Source organism: Priapulus caudatus, unplaced genomic scaffold (assembly GCF_000485595.1).
Source record: "Priapulus caudatus unplaced genomic scaffold, Priapulus_caudatus-5.0.1 Scaffold455, whole genome shotgun sequence".
Taxonomy (NCBI): domain Eukaryota; kingdom Metazoa; phylum Priapulida; class Priapulimorpha; order Priapulimorphida; family Priapulidae; genus Priapulus; species Priapulus caudatus.
The window spans coordinates 204,601-221,870 of record NW_014577516.1 but is presented as its reverse complement, the minus strand read 5'-3'; the positions used below and the strand labels follow the sequence as shown (position 1 = coordinate 221,870).

Below are 17,270 nucleotides of genomic sequence, written 5' to 3'. Positions count from 1 at the left end.
CTGACAATGTCCAGGTGCCTGAACAGGCTATGGTATCCACAGTCAGTCAGTAAGTCTAACAAACCACCGATACCGGTTAAGCCGAAGCATCTCCTGAAGGCTAGGTCAGACACATGCCAGGTCCAGAAACCAGCAAGCCAGGTCCAGAAACCAGCAAGCCAGGTAACTCGACAGGACTTGATAGATGAGTTTGCTGATGTCTTTGGTCCCTTAGAAAACCCTGTGAAGGGGGAAAAATTCAAGATTGTTCTGGAAGAAAAAGCGGTGCCGTTCAAAGCCACCAGATCCTATGGTGTGTCATACCCACTGATGCCTAAATTAGAGAAAGAACTAGAACACCTCCAGAAGGCTAGGATTATAACACCTCAGACTAAAGCAACAGAGTGGGTGCTTTCTATAGTGGTGGAGCAAAAGAAGAACTCGGACGACATCCGCCTATGTGTCAACTTCAAGCCACTGAATAAGTTCTCAAAGCGCGAGGTCTACGAGTCACCATCTGTCCTGGAGACAGTTCAGAACATTCAAGCCAACGAAGCATCTCTGTTCACGAAATTTGATGCCCAGAAAGGGTACCACCAACTCGAAATAGCAGAGGAATCGAAGGACTTGACTACGTTCATAACGCCGTTTGGACGTTTTAGGTATGAGAGGGCGCCGTTCGGAATAAACAGTATTTCAGAGCACTACAACCGCCGCATGTCAGAATCCCTTCATGGCCTAGACAACATCGTAAGAGTGGTAGATGATTCCCTTGTGTATAGGAAGAATGATGAAGACCACCTGATACATGTCCGAGCGTTCCTGGAGCGATGTCGTGAGAGGAACATTAGACTGAACGAAAAGAAATTTGTATTCAGGAAGCAAGAGATAGAGTTTGCGGGTGTGATCGTGAGTAAAGATGGATTTACCATCAGCCCTTCGCTGATAGAGTCACTCAGAGAATTTCCTGAGCCTAGAAGCATAACAGACATGTGATCCTTTCATGGTTTAGCCAACCAAATGTCGCCATATGATCCAGAATTGGCAGGCAAACTGGCCCCCCTGCGACACCTACTCAAAAAATCTGACAAAAAGTTTGAGATGTCAGAGGATGAAAAGCAGGCTTTCCGCGAAGTCAAAGAAATGCTAGTACAACCTGGTAGGCTCGCATACTACTTGCCTGGTCAGCCCGTCGAGTTATACACCGATGCAGCGTGCAAGTCTGGTTTTGGGTTTGTCCTGAAACAGAAGCAACGAAACCAGGAATGGAAACCAATCATGGTGGGCAGCCGTACACTAACTGAACTCGAGAAGACGTACATGCCAATCGAATCCGAGATGAAAGCACTCTCGTGGGCATTACGAAAGGCGTCTAAGTTCCTTGTTGGATTACCTAGGTTCAAAGTGTACACGGATCACCAACCCCTTGTATCGATGACGAACAATCGACGACTAGACGAAGTCACCAACCCGAGGCTTCGACGTTGCCTAATGCAAGCACATGAATTTGACATGGAAGTCGAATACATCAGAGGTAAAACCAACTTGATGGCCGATGCATTTTCTCGGTACCCGACGAAAGAGCCATACGAAACAGATCTGGAGGAGGAGCGAGAGACACTCCGTACCGTACGAGCAATCCGCACAGCCTGCATGGAGAAAGCAGATGTTCCTATTCACCTCCAGTCGATCAGAGAAGCCTCTGATCGTGATAATGAATACCAAACACTGAAGGAAACAATACTTAATGGATTTCCTGACCAGAAGCAAGACCTGGATGCCTCGATCAGTGAGTACTGGAACGTACGTGAACACCTGTCGATGTCAGATGATGGTTTTATACTGCATGGCGTAAGACTGTTGATCCCTACCAGTCTTAGAAAACAAACACTGGTGGACCTTCATGCTGGTCATAGAGGGATAGAAGCTACAAAGGCTAGAGCAAGGCTCATAGTATATTGGCCCCGCATTGATGCGATGATAGAACAGTTCTGTCAGTCTTGTAACCAGTGTGAGAAGGACCTACCTAGCCAGCCAAAAGAACCGATGATGCACAATCCCAAAGCAAGCGTTCCAATTCATAAGCGCTGACTTTGCTGATTGTGATGGTCGCACATTTCTAATAGTCACCGACTGGCTATCTGGCTGGTTTATCGTTCGTGAGATGCGCTCAACAGATGCTAATTCCACGATCCATGAGCTAAGACTGATATTCGCTGACACAGCAGTGCCTGAAGTGCTCTACACTGATAATGGAGAGGGGAATGGTGGAAGTGTGTTCCAGGACTTCTGTATGAGGTGGGGAGTGAGATGGATATCCTCATCACCGTATTACCCGCAAAGTAATGCGTTCGCAGAAAATGCGGTAAAACAGGCAAAGCACCTACTAAGCAGTTGTGTGACGAATGGTAAGGTGGATTTTGAAAAGTGGACTCGTGGTCTACTATCCATCAGGAATACACCCCACAAGGGTACAGGGATAGCCCCTGCGGTCCACCTATATGGACACCTGGTGAATGAAGTAATTCCAGCTCACAAGAGTGCCCTGAGCAAAGACTGGCATAAACAACTAGCTGACTATGATAAGTTGATATCCAGTGAACGCCAGAAAGCTGAGAAATACCGCCCTGGTAAACCTCTACCGGTCCTCAGTGTAGGTGATCCTGTCTTAGTACAGAACAGGTGTGACAGAAGATGGGATAAATACGGGGTGGTGCAAGAGCGTAACCTCAAGAATCGGAAGTATGTTATCCATCTTCCATCAGGCCTACTGACAGTGAGAAATCGGATTATGCTGAGACGTAGATTCCCTCCAACCACGGTACCAACTGCAGGAACGTCGAAATGGTCACCAATCACTCCAGAGACGAATACTCAGGAAGCTACAGAGCCGGAGATCTACGAGAAGGCAATAACTGCACTGCCACCCATCCAGTCGCCCGTTGAAGTACCATCAACACTTGAAACCCTGACTGACTGTGCAGATGACGATTCTATTGTCATGAATGACAACAGTGACAATATAATGAATGTCACGTCGGAAGACTGTCCTGAACCAGTTCGAAGGTCTGGACGAAACAGGAAACCACCTCTACGATTTAGTGACTATGTGTAGGACCTCCCATAACGGTCACAATTCAATAGAGTGTACTGATTTTCGTTTAGTAACATACTGTTCAATGTTGCTCGTTTATAGTTATGCCTTCTAGTACGATCTTGTAAGGGAGGGAGATGTAAGATAACTGGAAAACGTTAATATAATGTTTATTCTTTGTACGCCCAAGAGGTGGCGCCACTAGTCGAGAAGAGAATTATGGCGGGACGATAGCCTCTACACGCTCCTGTAACAGTGTCTGTGTGATTTAAGTTTATTTGAACAATATAATATGTAACCAGCAAGACAGTCATTGGAATCTGTGTTCGAATGTCTCAAGAACACGAGATATATAACAGTAGCGAGCGTAATAAATGTATATAAAAATAAAATAAAAATATATATACTTATGTAACGTTTTTCCCCGTCACGCGGGACGCTCCCACTGTTCGACCACTGGATTGTACGAGTCAACACAAGAACAGACAACACAACTCAAAAGTAAAAGTGTTCACGCCGGGAGTAGGCCCAGGGCTTTTATTCTGCCCTGGTCAACAGACCTGGGTGAGCATAAAAACGGTGCAATACTCCTCGCAGCGTAACGCCCGAGTATAATAAACAGATGCAACTAGGCACTAGGCTTTACCAGGACGTTCCTCCATAGGGAGATGCAAATTCAGTGCAGCAGTTGTTGGCGGTGGTCGCAGTGCAGTACCCTGCGTTGTGTATTCCCTCCTTGCGGCAGCTCTTCTATCAGCTCCAGGCTGATACTGGCCGGCCACTGCCACTGACAAGTCACTAGCTCACTGGCTGACTAGCTATGGACTGACTGACGGTGCTCTGGAGAGCACAGTCTATATATACGCCTCAGAGCGTGTGTACGGCTTCCACGCACATCAATCATACGTCAAGAAGAGGCCGCCAAGCACGTCAGCATCACACGTGACACGCACGTCAGCTTCAGTGTCACGAGTATGGCACAATATCAGCCCGTGTCGAGCACGTGTACACTGCCACAGCATGCGGGGATTCAGCCTACATCGAAGCCTACATCACCCAAGGACCCTGGGCAGACTGCAGGGGGTAGAACGCGGGGATGTGACGCTGCGACAAACCGAAATTCGTTACACTACCCTCCCCTGTCTTTCGAGTCTCGGCCCGCGAGACTCGACCAAAAGGGGGCGCTAACGAACATTCGGGCGCAGCCACATCAGTAGTGCGTTGCTTACCTATGGGTGCTTCCCATGGCCGGGGGGGCCTCGGGTAAACCGAGGCTACCCGCTACGACAGGGTGTGCTAGAGACTATGCGGAGCATCTCCACGCATGTCCCTGGTCCACCCTTGCAGTGCCTGGTCAGTGGACATCTCCCTAGAGTAGTTCGACGTTATACACCCTCTATACTCTCAGGCCATCTCACTGCCGCTCCCACGATGGCCGTCAAGCGGTATCGCGGAGATTTCTGTGCGTTCGCGCGCACTCCGCGGGAGAAAACAGGAGAGCAAACTCCATCAGCGGGGACTGCTGTCGCGTTGTTTCTCAGCTGTAATCAAAACCGTGGATAACTTGAACTGATGCTGACCGCAGGGGAAACTCGAGAGGGAATTCCCATATTTACACAGTAAAATGTGGAGTTTACCACGCAAATCATAATCCTGCCTCGTTCAAGCCTGTGTCACAGACAAGTGATGTCCAGCACCATTGCTATGTCTACATCAGTATGACATCGGGAGACGCTATACAGGGGAAATAGCGCATATCTCGACCATGTATGCGTCCAATGACCAATGCAGCTACGGCACATACTGAGTGTGACGTCGCCAAGACTGCTTCCATGGCTCAAAGTGAGATGGTTAGTGCCTGTGTGCTCACCTGCCAGCGATCACCGGAGAGTGGGTCACCTCGGGTTGATGGCTGGAAATAGAGATTCACTGAAAGGGGTGAGAGATATGTGGACGCAACCATCCTGCAGGGGAGAGACTATTACTCTCCCTACCTACACTTGTATAGTTCCACTTATTCACCCTGCCGAACTTGCGGCACAACGTGAATTTTACCGGCTATTTTCGTGCATACCGAAGTAAGCTCCTACTAGGCACGGGCTCCCGTGCATGCGAAATGAGCAATAACTTGTACACAGTACGTTCCCAAATTCCATGCATACGGGATGAGCTACGCTAGTGCTTTACGCTTTTTAACTTCGTGCAAGGAAAAATGCGGATTACACTGCACTAACGACGTATTGCGGTGAAAGCGTAGTAAGGGGTCTGAGGATATACAGAACCTGGGCGCCCACAATATCACGCACATATAGCGAGATATATGCCTTATGCTACCAATACCCCCGGGAACACGGGAGACAAGCTATGCCCGCCTTCCTTTACCTCGCTCACTAGCTTTCCACCGTGGGAGTAAGACGTTTAAGCACGCCCCCTCTCCCACCCGTGTTTGCCTCCGCGGGTCGTACGCTCTGCCTACGACCGGCTACATACCAGGCGCTGTATTCCGTCGAGCCATCATCGATATCGTACAGGGGTCGATGGTTTTCGGATTGCTCTGCCCTCTACCGGCTCGGGGCGACATAGACAGGCATAGTCTACTCACCCAATCCTGCCAGTCCATCCCCCAGCGGCGCAGCGAACGCTGCTGACGGGCGGGGTCGTGAATCCCCTCCGTGCTCGGTACCTGTACTGCCACTCGTAGCGTCAACGAGGAAGCGTACCCAGCCACCTGTACGATTCGTCTAAGGAATGCAACCTGGGAATAGCAAGTGCGCATATTATGCATGCCTTCACCTCCGCGACCTGGCGGCGGTACGTAGGTTGTAGTGTCTTGACAGGCAATATCGCTACACGTACACACTTCTAGGGGGGTTACAGACTGCACAGACTTACCATGGACAGTGGCGGGTGAATGGCACCCGGTCTGACATCCTTGCGTAGCCTCACACTGGGAGGAGGGTAACCTTTACCCGATCCCGCCCTGTCTTCTTGGCTCGTGGCCAGCAGCAAACACTAAAGGATGCTCCTGGAGCTCGGGTAAGCAACAGAACCCACGCTCCTCGGTCGACCTTAAGGCTATCCATGCACATGCCGGAATGTTGCATGGGCCAGCCGACGACACGTGCATCACCATGCTTCCCTGTCCTTCGCTACGTAAGGGGTTCGACTCAGCTTACCTCACTTATCTCAGCTTGACGTTCACGGCAGTTTCGGCACATGATACGTCCCCGCTGGTTGCCACGTCAATTTCCTCATGCTACTGTGTCTCCGCGGGAGATGTTTCCTCGGAATGGCGGCTTTCCATAAGCGGACAACGTTCCGGAGCATTGTCCCCGACATAGGTCTTGAGGTCGTCGACCGCTACCACACTAGGTGAGTCCGTCTTCTCAGCCTGCACCCAGCGAAGCGTCCCCTGCTTCCGTGTTACCAGGAGCGGACCTTGCCAGGGAGTGCCCAGTTTTCCAGAAGCAGGCACGTAGTATCGCCACACCCAGGTGCCAGGCGGCAAGGCAGTCGGTTTGACACGTTTGTCATAATTCCGCTTCTGCCTTTCCTAGCTGCGTACGTGCGTGCTGGTGCGCAGCACGAATGGATTGTCTCACCCACTCAACGTATTCCACCGGGCAGGCTGGATATTCCAGTCCCGGCAGGCAGTTGAACATGAGGTCCACTGGTGATCCAACCTCACGACCGAACATCATGAGATTCGGACTCGCCCCCGTACTCTCCTGAGGTGTACTACGGTAGGCTGCCATAACGAAAGGGAGATGCTCATCCCAGTCGTTTTTCTGTGCCTCTCCAACCTTCGCAAGCATATCCAGAATGGTACGGTTAAGTCTTTCAACTAGTCCGTCCGATTGAGGATGATACGGGGACAAGCGGGTTTTGTCTATTTCAAGGAGTTTGCAGATTTCCGCGAACAGCTTCGCCTCAAAGGACCTACCCTGGTCGGAGTGCAGTTGGCAGGGGCAACCGAGTCGAGCGAACAGCTGCGTCACCAGGCACTCGGCCGCGGTTTGATCGGGAACAGTATACGCCTCCGCCCTCTTGGTTAAATAATCACAAGCGAGTAGTGCATACTTATTCCCACTCCCGGTAGAGGGCAGTGCCCCGACAAAGTCAATAGCCATCCTCTCCCATGGAGCGCCAACAGATTGCTGATGTAACCCTGCTTACTTTCTGTGCGTATCCTTAAGTGTCCCGACATCCTTCCACCGTGCAGGAGCTGCAAGAGCTCCTCCCGGAGGCACGGCGGGGCTATGAAGAGGAATCTGGTATTTCCTGGGGCGTACCTCGGGGTCCATGTCTGATAGAGCAGGCCTCTCCATACTCTTAGACGGTCCCAACACTCCAAGTACCTTTTCCCCTCCCAAGACTCGTCTGCCAGCGAAGAGTATGGAGGTTGCTCCACACTCTTGCTTCAACTGGCATACCTGGTTCGGTCCTCTTCCTGCCATTGACGCACTCGCTTAGTCGTCAAGCGAAAGAGGGTCTCGTCTGCAGGGTCGCGGGCTCGTGACTGCACCTACGGTCGTATGAGGGCGCGGGGTACTCGTCCCCTAACCTTCCGCACTACCCGGATGGCAGGCCACGCTTGCCCAGTTGAGGAGTACTCGGGCAGTCTACACGCTTGCAGGCTCGGGCTCCCGTCAAGCAGGATAGCGCGACTGCATTAGCGTGAAGTTTTCCCCACCGGTGCTCGATCTTCAGGTCAAACGTTCCAAGAAATTCATGGCATGATTGTTGCGCACCATAAAGGGGCTGCCGATCAGATATTGCCTGAATTGTTTCGCGAACGTGACCACGGTCAACAGCTGGTCGTACAATACGTGTTGAGTTGAGCCCGTCCGAAGCTCCTCACGGATTAAATCTCGCATCAGCCGTGTGATGTCGCTGAGGTGCTCGGGTCCGAGCCTCAACCTTCCACTCACCTCTGCGGATGGCAGGCATCTTCCTTACGTCGGCGTCTCCCGGCGCTGGTCGCGGATCTCCGATGTGCTGGCTATCGGTCGCACATCCGGTCTGCGGGACACTGACGGCCTAGCCGAGCGCATGATAGACTCGTATTGGTCTTCTGACGACAAGTTCCAGGCACAGTCCCCCTCATCGCCGATATCTCCTTTCCCTGCGCATCTCTTTTCATTGCCGATCTCAACGGGAAGCTCCCATGCAGCCTGTGGCCGAGCAAGGGCATCCCAGAGAACTTGCGTTTCATAGTAGTCGGTGATGTGCGTCGTCCTGCTGCTACTCGTTTCTCGACCGCTGCCTAGCATCATGGCTCTTGGCAGCACCAGTCGAAGAAGGAAAGGTGGCCGTTTCTTCAGGATGCGTAGCACCATATTCTGCTGCAGGTGACACCGGAAAACGGGGCAACGAGGTTGCTCTCCGCGTTTCTCGACCTCCCACCTGCTTTGCATGGGTAGCAATGGGCATAAGTCTAGCTCTGCCCTAGGCTATAGGGGGGTGTACTAGTCACCCTTCACCCTCGACCTACGTAAGGTATGGGTAAGCTGATGGCAGTGCCAACAAGGGATAACCCAGTGACGATACACAACTCAAGTTACCGTGGGCAGAAACGTGAGGTGTGGGTAAAGCTGATGGCAGTGCCAACAAGCGAAACCCAGTGACGACACGTTAGGTGCTTATGCTATCCTGAACTACGGGCGCGTTTGCTTTGTAGACTCTCGGAGACTGTTAGCATTGCCGCCAGCCTAGGCAGCAAGCTCAGTCTACCAAGTGTACAATCCTGGTCACGGCACCAGTGTAACTTTTTCCCCATCACGCGGGACGCTCCCACTGTTCGACCACTGGATTGTATGAGTCAACACAAGAACAAACAACACAACTCAAAAGTAAGTGTTCATGCCGGGAGTAGGCCCGAGGCTTTTATTCTCCCCTGGTCAACAGACCAGGGTGAGCATAAAAATGGTGCAATACTCCTCGCAGCGTAACGCCCTAGTATAATAACAGATGCAACTAGGCACTAGGCCTTACCAGGACGATCCTCTGTAGGGAGATGCCAATTCCGTGCAGTGGTGGTCGGCGGTGGTTGCAGTGCTGTACCTTGCGTTGTGTATTCCCTCCTCGCGGCAGCTCTTCTCTCAGCTCCAGGCTGATACTGGCCGGCCACTGCCACTGACCAGTCACTAGCTCACTGGCTGACTAGCTACAGACTGACTGACGGTGCTCTGGAGAGCGCAGTATATATACGCCTCGGAATGTGTGTACGGCTTCCACGCACATCAATCATACGTCAAGAAAAGGCAGCCAAGCATGTCAGCATCACACGTGACACGCACGTCAGCTTCAGTGTCACGAGTATGGCACAATACAAGCCCGTGTCGAGCACGTGTACACTGCCACAGCATGCGGGGATTCGGCCTACATCGAAGCCTACATCACCCAAGGACCCTGGGCAGACTGCAGGGGGTAGAACGCGGGGATGTGACGCTGCGACAAACCGAAATTCGTTACACTACCCTCCCCTGTCTTTCGAGTCTCGGCCCGTGAGACTCGACCAAAAGGGGGCGCTAACGAGCATTCGGGCGCAGCCACATCAGTAGTGCGTTGCTTACCTATGGGTGCTTCCCATGGATGGGGGCCTCGGGGTATACCGAGACTACCTGTTTTGACAGGGTGTGCTAGAGACTATGCGGAGCATCTCCACGCATGTCCGTCAGCATCACACGTAACACGCACGTCAGCTTCAGTGTCACGAGTATGGCACAATACAAGCCCGTGTACACTGCCACAGCATGCGGGGATTCGGCCTACATCGAAGCCTACATCACCCAAGGACGCTGGGCAGACTGCAGGGGGTAGAACGCGGGGATGTGACGCTGCGACAGACCGAAATTCGTTACACTTATCTATCACATTAAATTGGGCATTTGGTCGATACAATTTATTCAGATAATAGATTATAGATCTTATGAGCATTTTATTATAAAACAGTGCCTACATAATGATAGAAACATAGAGATTTGCATCAGAACTCTGCTAATTTGGGTGTTTTTAATGAATTTTGTAATTTGGGCGTTTTACTAGGGGTCGTAATTTGGGCGCCGGTATTCGGTATGAAAAATGGCTTGGATTAGGCCCTGTTAGTGATTATTGTAATTATAATAGGCTCTTCATTAGTCCAGTCCGGTCTCTCTTTCAGTTCATTACTAGTAAGCCGTACTCGCATGCGGCTGTGCATGCTTGTAACTGCGATCATTGCTTTCATCTACCGAAGAGACACCTGATACATTAGGCAGCAGTGAATTAAATATTTTGGAAAATGTGTCTCATATTTAACAAACCATTACAGTACTTAATGGTATAACAGCAAGTGTCGACAATAAGGCTAGCATATTTTAGACCACTCGTACACCATCACTTTCCCCCAATCATGCAACGACTGAAATTTAATTTACCATCTTCTTGTTGACGTAGTTACATGATGCTGTCACTTGTATTTGCACACTGCTATTATCATTGATCTTTCCTCATATACTATATTGTGGTATACATAGTGATATATGTATTCTAGACTACTAGTTCTTTGCATTGGCTGCTGATAGAAAACACAGCCAATCTAATTCTTACACTCTATATAAAGAATTTTCATGAGGAGAATGTCAATATAACATTGCAGACTTTACCACTTGAAACTTCAAGTCATCCGACACATTGTTTTCTCCTGCTAGTGGTGCACTCTGGTGGGCTGCAACTATCTGCTCATAGTTTCTGCAACACATCATTTAATCTTGTTACAGGTAAAGATGATACACTCTACCATAGATAGAGGGGTTTAATGAGAATTTTAGATAGGGATGGTTTAACAAGCTTTCACTATGTAAAAAGGGGCCTAATTGATTCCACTTAAGATAAAATTGAGCAGTATTAGCAATAGCAGTGGTAGTAGTAGTGGCAGTGGAATTGGTAGTATAAGTAGTATCGTGAAGTATGAAAGACAGGTGAAGTCAGTGGGACAGTGTGAACAGGTGAAAACATTTAAATTGAAAGTTAATTCAAATGTGTAATTGTTGTATATTTTGATGGATGGAATAACAAGAATGTGCTGAAACACTGACTTCACTACAGACAAACACTTACTATTAGGCAAGGACTGGTGGCAAGTGCGCAACTGGTTGGGAAGCATTAAAATACATTCAGAAACATTACTTTATGGATGCCAATTATGTAAATTTATTAACTCACGCCTTCATAATCTGAAGAGCGACCACGTCTTTCCGCAGCATGCTAAGATCTTCTTCTTGTTTCTTTTTCTCACGTAGCAAAAACTGTATGTAGTCGATAGCTAAATAACACAAAGAAAGATGAAATAATTCATGAATGATTGGCAGATACCAAGACACGAAATAAATCAACAGAAATATCAGATAATCGAAGCACGATGTCTAAATGGATAAGAAACGTGATATTGCCAGTACCACAGATATTGGCAAGTCAACCTTTCGGATATATGGCCGAACAACATATTGTATGCGTATGTGTATACATATGCGTACATCTGTGGCATCAGCCACTTCTACAATGTATTTATAGAGTTAAGAAAACCAAGCCATAAACCAGAAAAGATTTTGTTCTAGAGAACAATATCTCCTACTGGCCCCAGCAACAACCTTAATCTTCCTCATACGTACACCTCTGCAACACGGCAGCCTTGCTGAGTTTCTGTGAGCCAATGCCGTCGGAGTTCTGGCACGTAGGCACCATGTCCTGTAGATCGTCGTAACCCTTCTTAATGGCATCGCGGCGTTTCTGCTCAGCGAGCTGGTGTGCCTCACGCCGTCGGTCCTTGTACGACATATTCGACTTGTGGTCGCTGTCATCTTCATCTTCTGCAAATTAGGGAAATATTATTGATTATGACAGTGTTAATAATTATGTTAAGGAACTAGGGCTGTAACGATACACATACCTCTCGATTCGATCTGTATCTCGATTCCTTCGATTCGATTCCCAAAATATTGAAATGTTATTGTAACATAGGTTTTACAAATGTTGCATGAATTAGTCAGCGAGGCTAGGCTGGGGGGTTGATTTAGTGGTAGTCTATGTAGACAGAGCGTCGCGCATCTTCTGCGGCTAGATTGATGTTATAGGGAGAATGCAAGATGTGACTACACTGTGTGACAAATATTAAAAAACATTTATTCAGTTTAACACACAAGTTTGGATTGCTTCTATATCATTTATTCAACAAACGTAATTCAACGTTACATTTTGGTGCCGTGACAGTCCAAAACCTGGGTATTCCTTTGCGGACGCAACATAAGGTACTCCACTATGCCGATCTACGGGCCATACTATGCAAGGGAGATGGAGAAGGAAGAAGACACAGGAGGAGTCGCTGGGTACACCGCTGGCAAGAAAACTGGTGAGAGCGAAACGGAGAGCAGACGAGAGAGCAAGAGAGACGGAGAAAGAGAGAGAGAGACGAAGAATGACGGAGAGCGAGAGAGAGAGACGAAAAATGACAGAGAGCGAGAGAGGGACGGAAAGAGCGAGACGCGGAAGAGAGAACGGTGGATACACACGGCGTAGGAACTACTGTGAGTAAGTCAGCGTGAAGGAAGGAAGGGCCGGTGTTGTATTTGTGATACTGCGAGGGCAAGTCCGAGTCTTCACCTGTGTGTGAGAGAGAGAAGATAGCAGAACAGAGAAGGCAAGGCTGACAGAGCAAAGACAGAGGACGTGAAAGATAAATTGCGAACTGTAATGGCTAAAAAAAATTCAGGGAATTCTAGAATTTAATTGGTGGAAAGCTTTAAACTCATGCCGTCGAAACTGGACGTGAAAGTGTGACATCATCAGGAATGTGTATTTTTATGTTTTTTCTTTGTTTTATGTACGCGGTATTTTTTTTCATGGTAGATGCTTGTGACCGTTTGTCTTTGTGTGGGAAAATCTTTTGTGTGAAACTGTGTAAAAATGTGTGATCGTTTTCTTGAATTTGTCGTAACGGTACATTTACACTATATTGTCAGACTGCTAAACACATTTTTAATTAGAGTTTGATAGGCCTAAAACATTTAATCGAAAATATGAAATCATTTTTGCGTTTTTTTTTGCTGTATGATTTGTGGAAGTGACAAAGGTTGTCAGGTCCACATCGGTGCTGTGTGTAATAATGGGATTAAGAGGTTTACATGATGATGATATATAATGCCCGGCCCCTCCACTCCGAGGTCGAAGAGACCGCATGCGTGTTCCCAAAATCTCCGGTAAAGGGGTATTTTTCGCGAGACCAAATCCGGCCCAAGAATTGTAAAAAAGGGGGTGTATTTGACTTTTCACCCGGAGATTTCTTTAAAAAGGGGGTGTTTTTCCTCTTCTCTTTCATCTTGAATATCATAGAAAACTTTATCAAATCCCGAGATCAAATTCCTGAAATTAGTGCTAGGTTTGAAAGCTCATTCCAGGATTATTTCATTTTGAAAAGTAAAAATATTGGCCCCTAGTTCCCTCGATCACTAAACTTCTTCACTACGTAGTGTAAGATGGTACCCGGTCGACAAGTTCAACACGCTACACTTAACGTTACAGTCAGTGTAGTGAAGGATATGTACCAGAATGAAAGTGGGCGAACGGGTACCAGTCTATACGTAGTGTGGAGTTCAGTGCCATCTATCGACATCATAGTACAACGACTTTCTCGAATCTGTGATAGCAGATAAAACAGAACGTGTACATGTGAATACGGGCATCGTCAGGACCTCTTCGGATTTAGGGGTGCTCCAAGGCAGGAAATATACCCGCAAAAAGGCCGCGAAAGGTGGCAGGTTCAGAAAATTTTGGGCAGCCCTGAGATAAGGGGTGCTCTTCAAGCAGAGAAACGAGCACTATGCGTACCTAAACTAACACTGAGTTGGAGGGCCGGGATATAATATGGAGCACCATGGCGGAAACTGTTTCAGTAATGCGTGTCGGATACGCATATGCCACATACGCTTACAGCATAAAAAGACGAAAGATGAGAGTAATTGCAGCGATATAAAAAATGCTTCCACTGGCCAAATCGTGTTGAATTTCTGACTGTGTATGGTGATCGACTTTTCATTACTTGTTTTGTATAGAACTTTTATGCTGTATATGTATTTTTTAATTGTAATTTGATCGTAGTTTGTTGAGTATTGATTGTGGGTTGTTTAATTGGACATAATACGTTTCTTCGTTGGGTTGAGTTAGACGAAAGTATTAGCGGTAGTATTTTTTTAGAAATTTGGTTTAGGTTTACGGCCGTACCAGCTTTATAATATGGGGGGGTTGTTTTCAATGTTGGCCAATTTTGATCGGAGGGGTGCGTGTACAGCGATTTGCTACCAGGGGGGGGGTCTAACCGTAACCCAAAGTTGGAGCACGCCGAAGGGAGTCGGGTACGCAAAAGGGCTAAAATTTTTTAAATTAGGACCCTCTCAGTATGCGTTTTCTGCAGCGAGCAAGGGGGGTCCGGAGCTCCCTGGACCCCCCCAAAACACTCCCCTGCTCGGGCGCGAAGCGCAGGGCGAAGGAGCCAAGCGACGAGCCCCGAGCGGGGGAGGGTGTGGGAGGGGGTGTTCACTGTTCACCTCCCGCCCGATTGGAGATGAGGTTATGCAATTTTTACACTAATAACTGAGCGACCTGAGGCTGAAATTCTTGCAAAATTGTTCAAATATTATTTTTTTTGACTTCGTTGCGGCCGTGGGGCGGGACTGGCTCGGGGGGGGGGGTTCCGTTCGAACCCCCGAACCCCCTGGCGCTACGCCTGGCTTCTTAGGCTGAGTGTAGACATCAGCCGGGGACGGTGAATCGCTACAGACGGTAGTCTCGTTGCTTGGAGGAGGGGGGCAGATAATGTAAAACTAGTTTACAAATGTTTCCATGAATTAGTCAGCAAGGGCTAGGCTGCGGGGTTGATTTTATGGTAAGTCTATGTAGACAGAGCGTCGGCGCATCTTTGGGCTAGATTTATGTTATAAGGAGAATTGAATTTAAACGTCGTTTTGGCGGCGTTTCTAGCGGTCATTGTGAAATGGAGGATAGGACGCGTCTGGGAAACGGTGATCAAAGCAACTGGGGACATGTGCTGCTCAGGATGTAGGGAGTTTTGGCGGGCTAATATATTAGGAGGTCTAGGAGATGATTGAGGAGGAGATAGAGAGAGATATAGGGTCGGATCTGGTTTGCTCGCGGAGTAAGCACACGGTTTTAGGCGGTGTGCGCGTTTCTTTGCTCTCTCTGGCAAGCATGTGACTACACTGTGTGACATATATTAAAGTTTTAATTCAGGTTTAATACACCAGCTTTGGATTCCTTCTTATCATTTATCCAACAAAACGTAATTTCAACGTTTACCTTTCTTATTTTGTATATTTTATTATTTTGAATAAAGACCATTTTTAACCAACTATTACATTCATGTTTTTCTTATTTTAATATAACAAAAATCACTTAAGCAGATATTAAATTATAACAGTAAATAGGTCAAATGAACTAGAATGTGAGAAATTGCTATGGATACTGATCACAACGCGTATTGTTCATGTGTTCCCAAGCCCTGTATGTGTGAAGGTCACGTGGTCGTGATCGTGTAGTTGGAGATGGCGGAACAGAAGTGTAGAATAAATAATGTGTTATCTTTCACTCTGAGTTAAGGTTGTATACTGGCGTGTTACATGAGTGGGCAGCGTGGCTGCGAGTCGGTAAGGCACTATCAACAGTGGCAGTTACGTCGGTGACAATATATTCGTACTTTTTCATCGGAGGCACATTCGTCGTCCGACAACCAACAAGTCGCCAAGTTACACCACGCAGCTGTCAGAGCACAATACCGGAAACTTGCGCCGTGTGGTCAGAGTTAGCGCCGTATGGCCCTGTCGCGAAATGCGGCTGGGCGTTGTAAACACCTAGCCGTGACGAGCGGATTCAGATACAGGACTGGAAGTCCGCGATACTAGACAGACTTGCAGACAACGGTGGTGACTATTCATAGCCTCGCTGTGCGGGATGTACAGCTGTGACTGACTGAGTGATACAAGTCTATCTTACGTTATCGTGGTGGGCGCCAGCTCGCCAATGGTCAAGGATAAAGAACATGGCCCAGCAATTCTCGTGGGATCAGGTAGGACAGGGACTATAAGAGTAAGAATGTACAGTCGTAAGAGGTCTACGTTAGCGTACCAAGATTCCTACGGCGCCGGATACATACCAGGAAGCAATTGAAACTTATGGACCGTGTTTTTCATAGATCTACATGCACAGGTCATGGGCATTGCAATTATGTAACAGTACTACTATTGTTGTTAGAGAACGTGTTCGCGTGGTATGCATGTGTTAAGCCGCTCACTGTATTGATTATTACGATGTGTTAAGAGGCTTACTTTAAATGGGCTATGTTCGTAGTTATGATGGTACCACAAATTTTGGAGTATGTACTACTTAGGTTAGAGGCACATCTACGGAAAGTTCAGTGCCGATTAAAATGCTGTATGACAGTACACCTCCGCGATATTTGCATACACAAGTACCGGTAAGTAGTGTAGATGCATGTTTTCTACACATACCGGCATAACACATCTTGTTGACGGTGACATTGCAGGTAGTGCACCACAGGGATCCAGTATGGGAGACATGAAGAATGAACTGTACCGAGGCCGAAAAGGATGACCTTGGCCACCCACAGGCAAAGCAGCGGGATGTTCCTGCCAACATGGTACAGGAGGTGCAACATTATTATAGGCAAATGATTAAAGGGCACCAGGGTCCGGTAGACGCTCACCGGTGATGACAAAAGGTTGAATTTGGAATTGCGACAAACACGACCTGTGGGAGAACTACTCCATCGCATCCCAGTTAGAGGCACCAGCCACATCGAGGTACAGCGGCAGAGTTGGTAAATAGTATAGGTCGGACACAATTGCAGATCTACAATGGTTTAGGGCGGAGTACCAGGTGATAAGTACAGCGATATATCTCGAAACTGGCACTTTATTGCTTGGTCAGACCAACGAGCAGTAGCACAATTATTTGTTTCCGCACGTGACAAAGTAAGGAAGAGAGGCCTCTGTAGAACATGTGGCTATCGACCTAGGCACAAAACCAAAGGTCATCACTTGGACACGACCGCAAGCATGATATGCTGAAAACAATTAGGCCCTTTTGCAGAATCGGATAATCCTGCTCCGCATTCATGGATAGGATGCGT

At 48.1% G+C, this 17,270-nt stretch overlaps 1 protein-coding gene across 2 annotated transcripts in view; it reads right to left on the bottom strand.

Annotated features, from left to right (window-relative positions):
• Window positions 1-17,270, bottom strand: part of LOC106810585 (max-like protein X) — a 54,728-nt gene that overhangs the window by 4,631 nt on the left and 32,827 nt on the right. For both annotated transcript variants that reach the window (XM_014813980.1, XM_014813979.1), the window contains exons 4-6: window positions 11,725-11,922; window positions 11,279-11,378; window positions 10,720-10,804 (exon numbers count right to left, since the gene is read on the bottom strand). In XM_014813980.1, coding sequence (XP_014669466.1) covers window positions 10,720-10,804; window positions 11,279-11,378; window positions 11,725-11,922 — 383 coding nt within the window. The remainder of the gene's footprint in view (window positions 1-10,719; window positions 10,805-11,278; window positions 11,379-11,724; window positions 11,923-17,270) is intronic.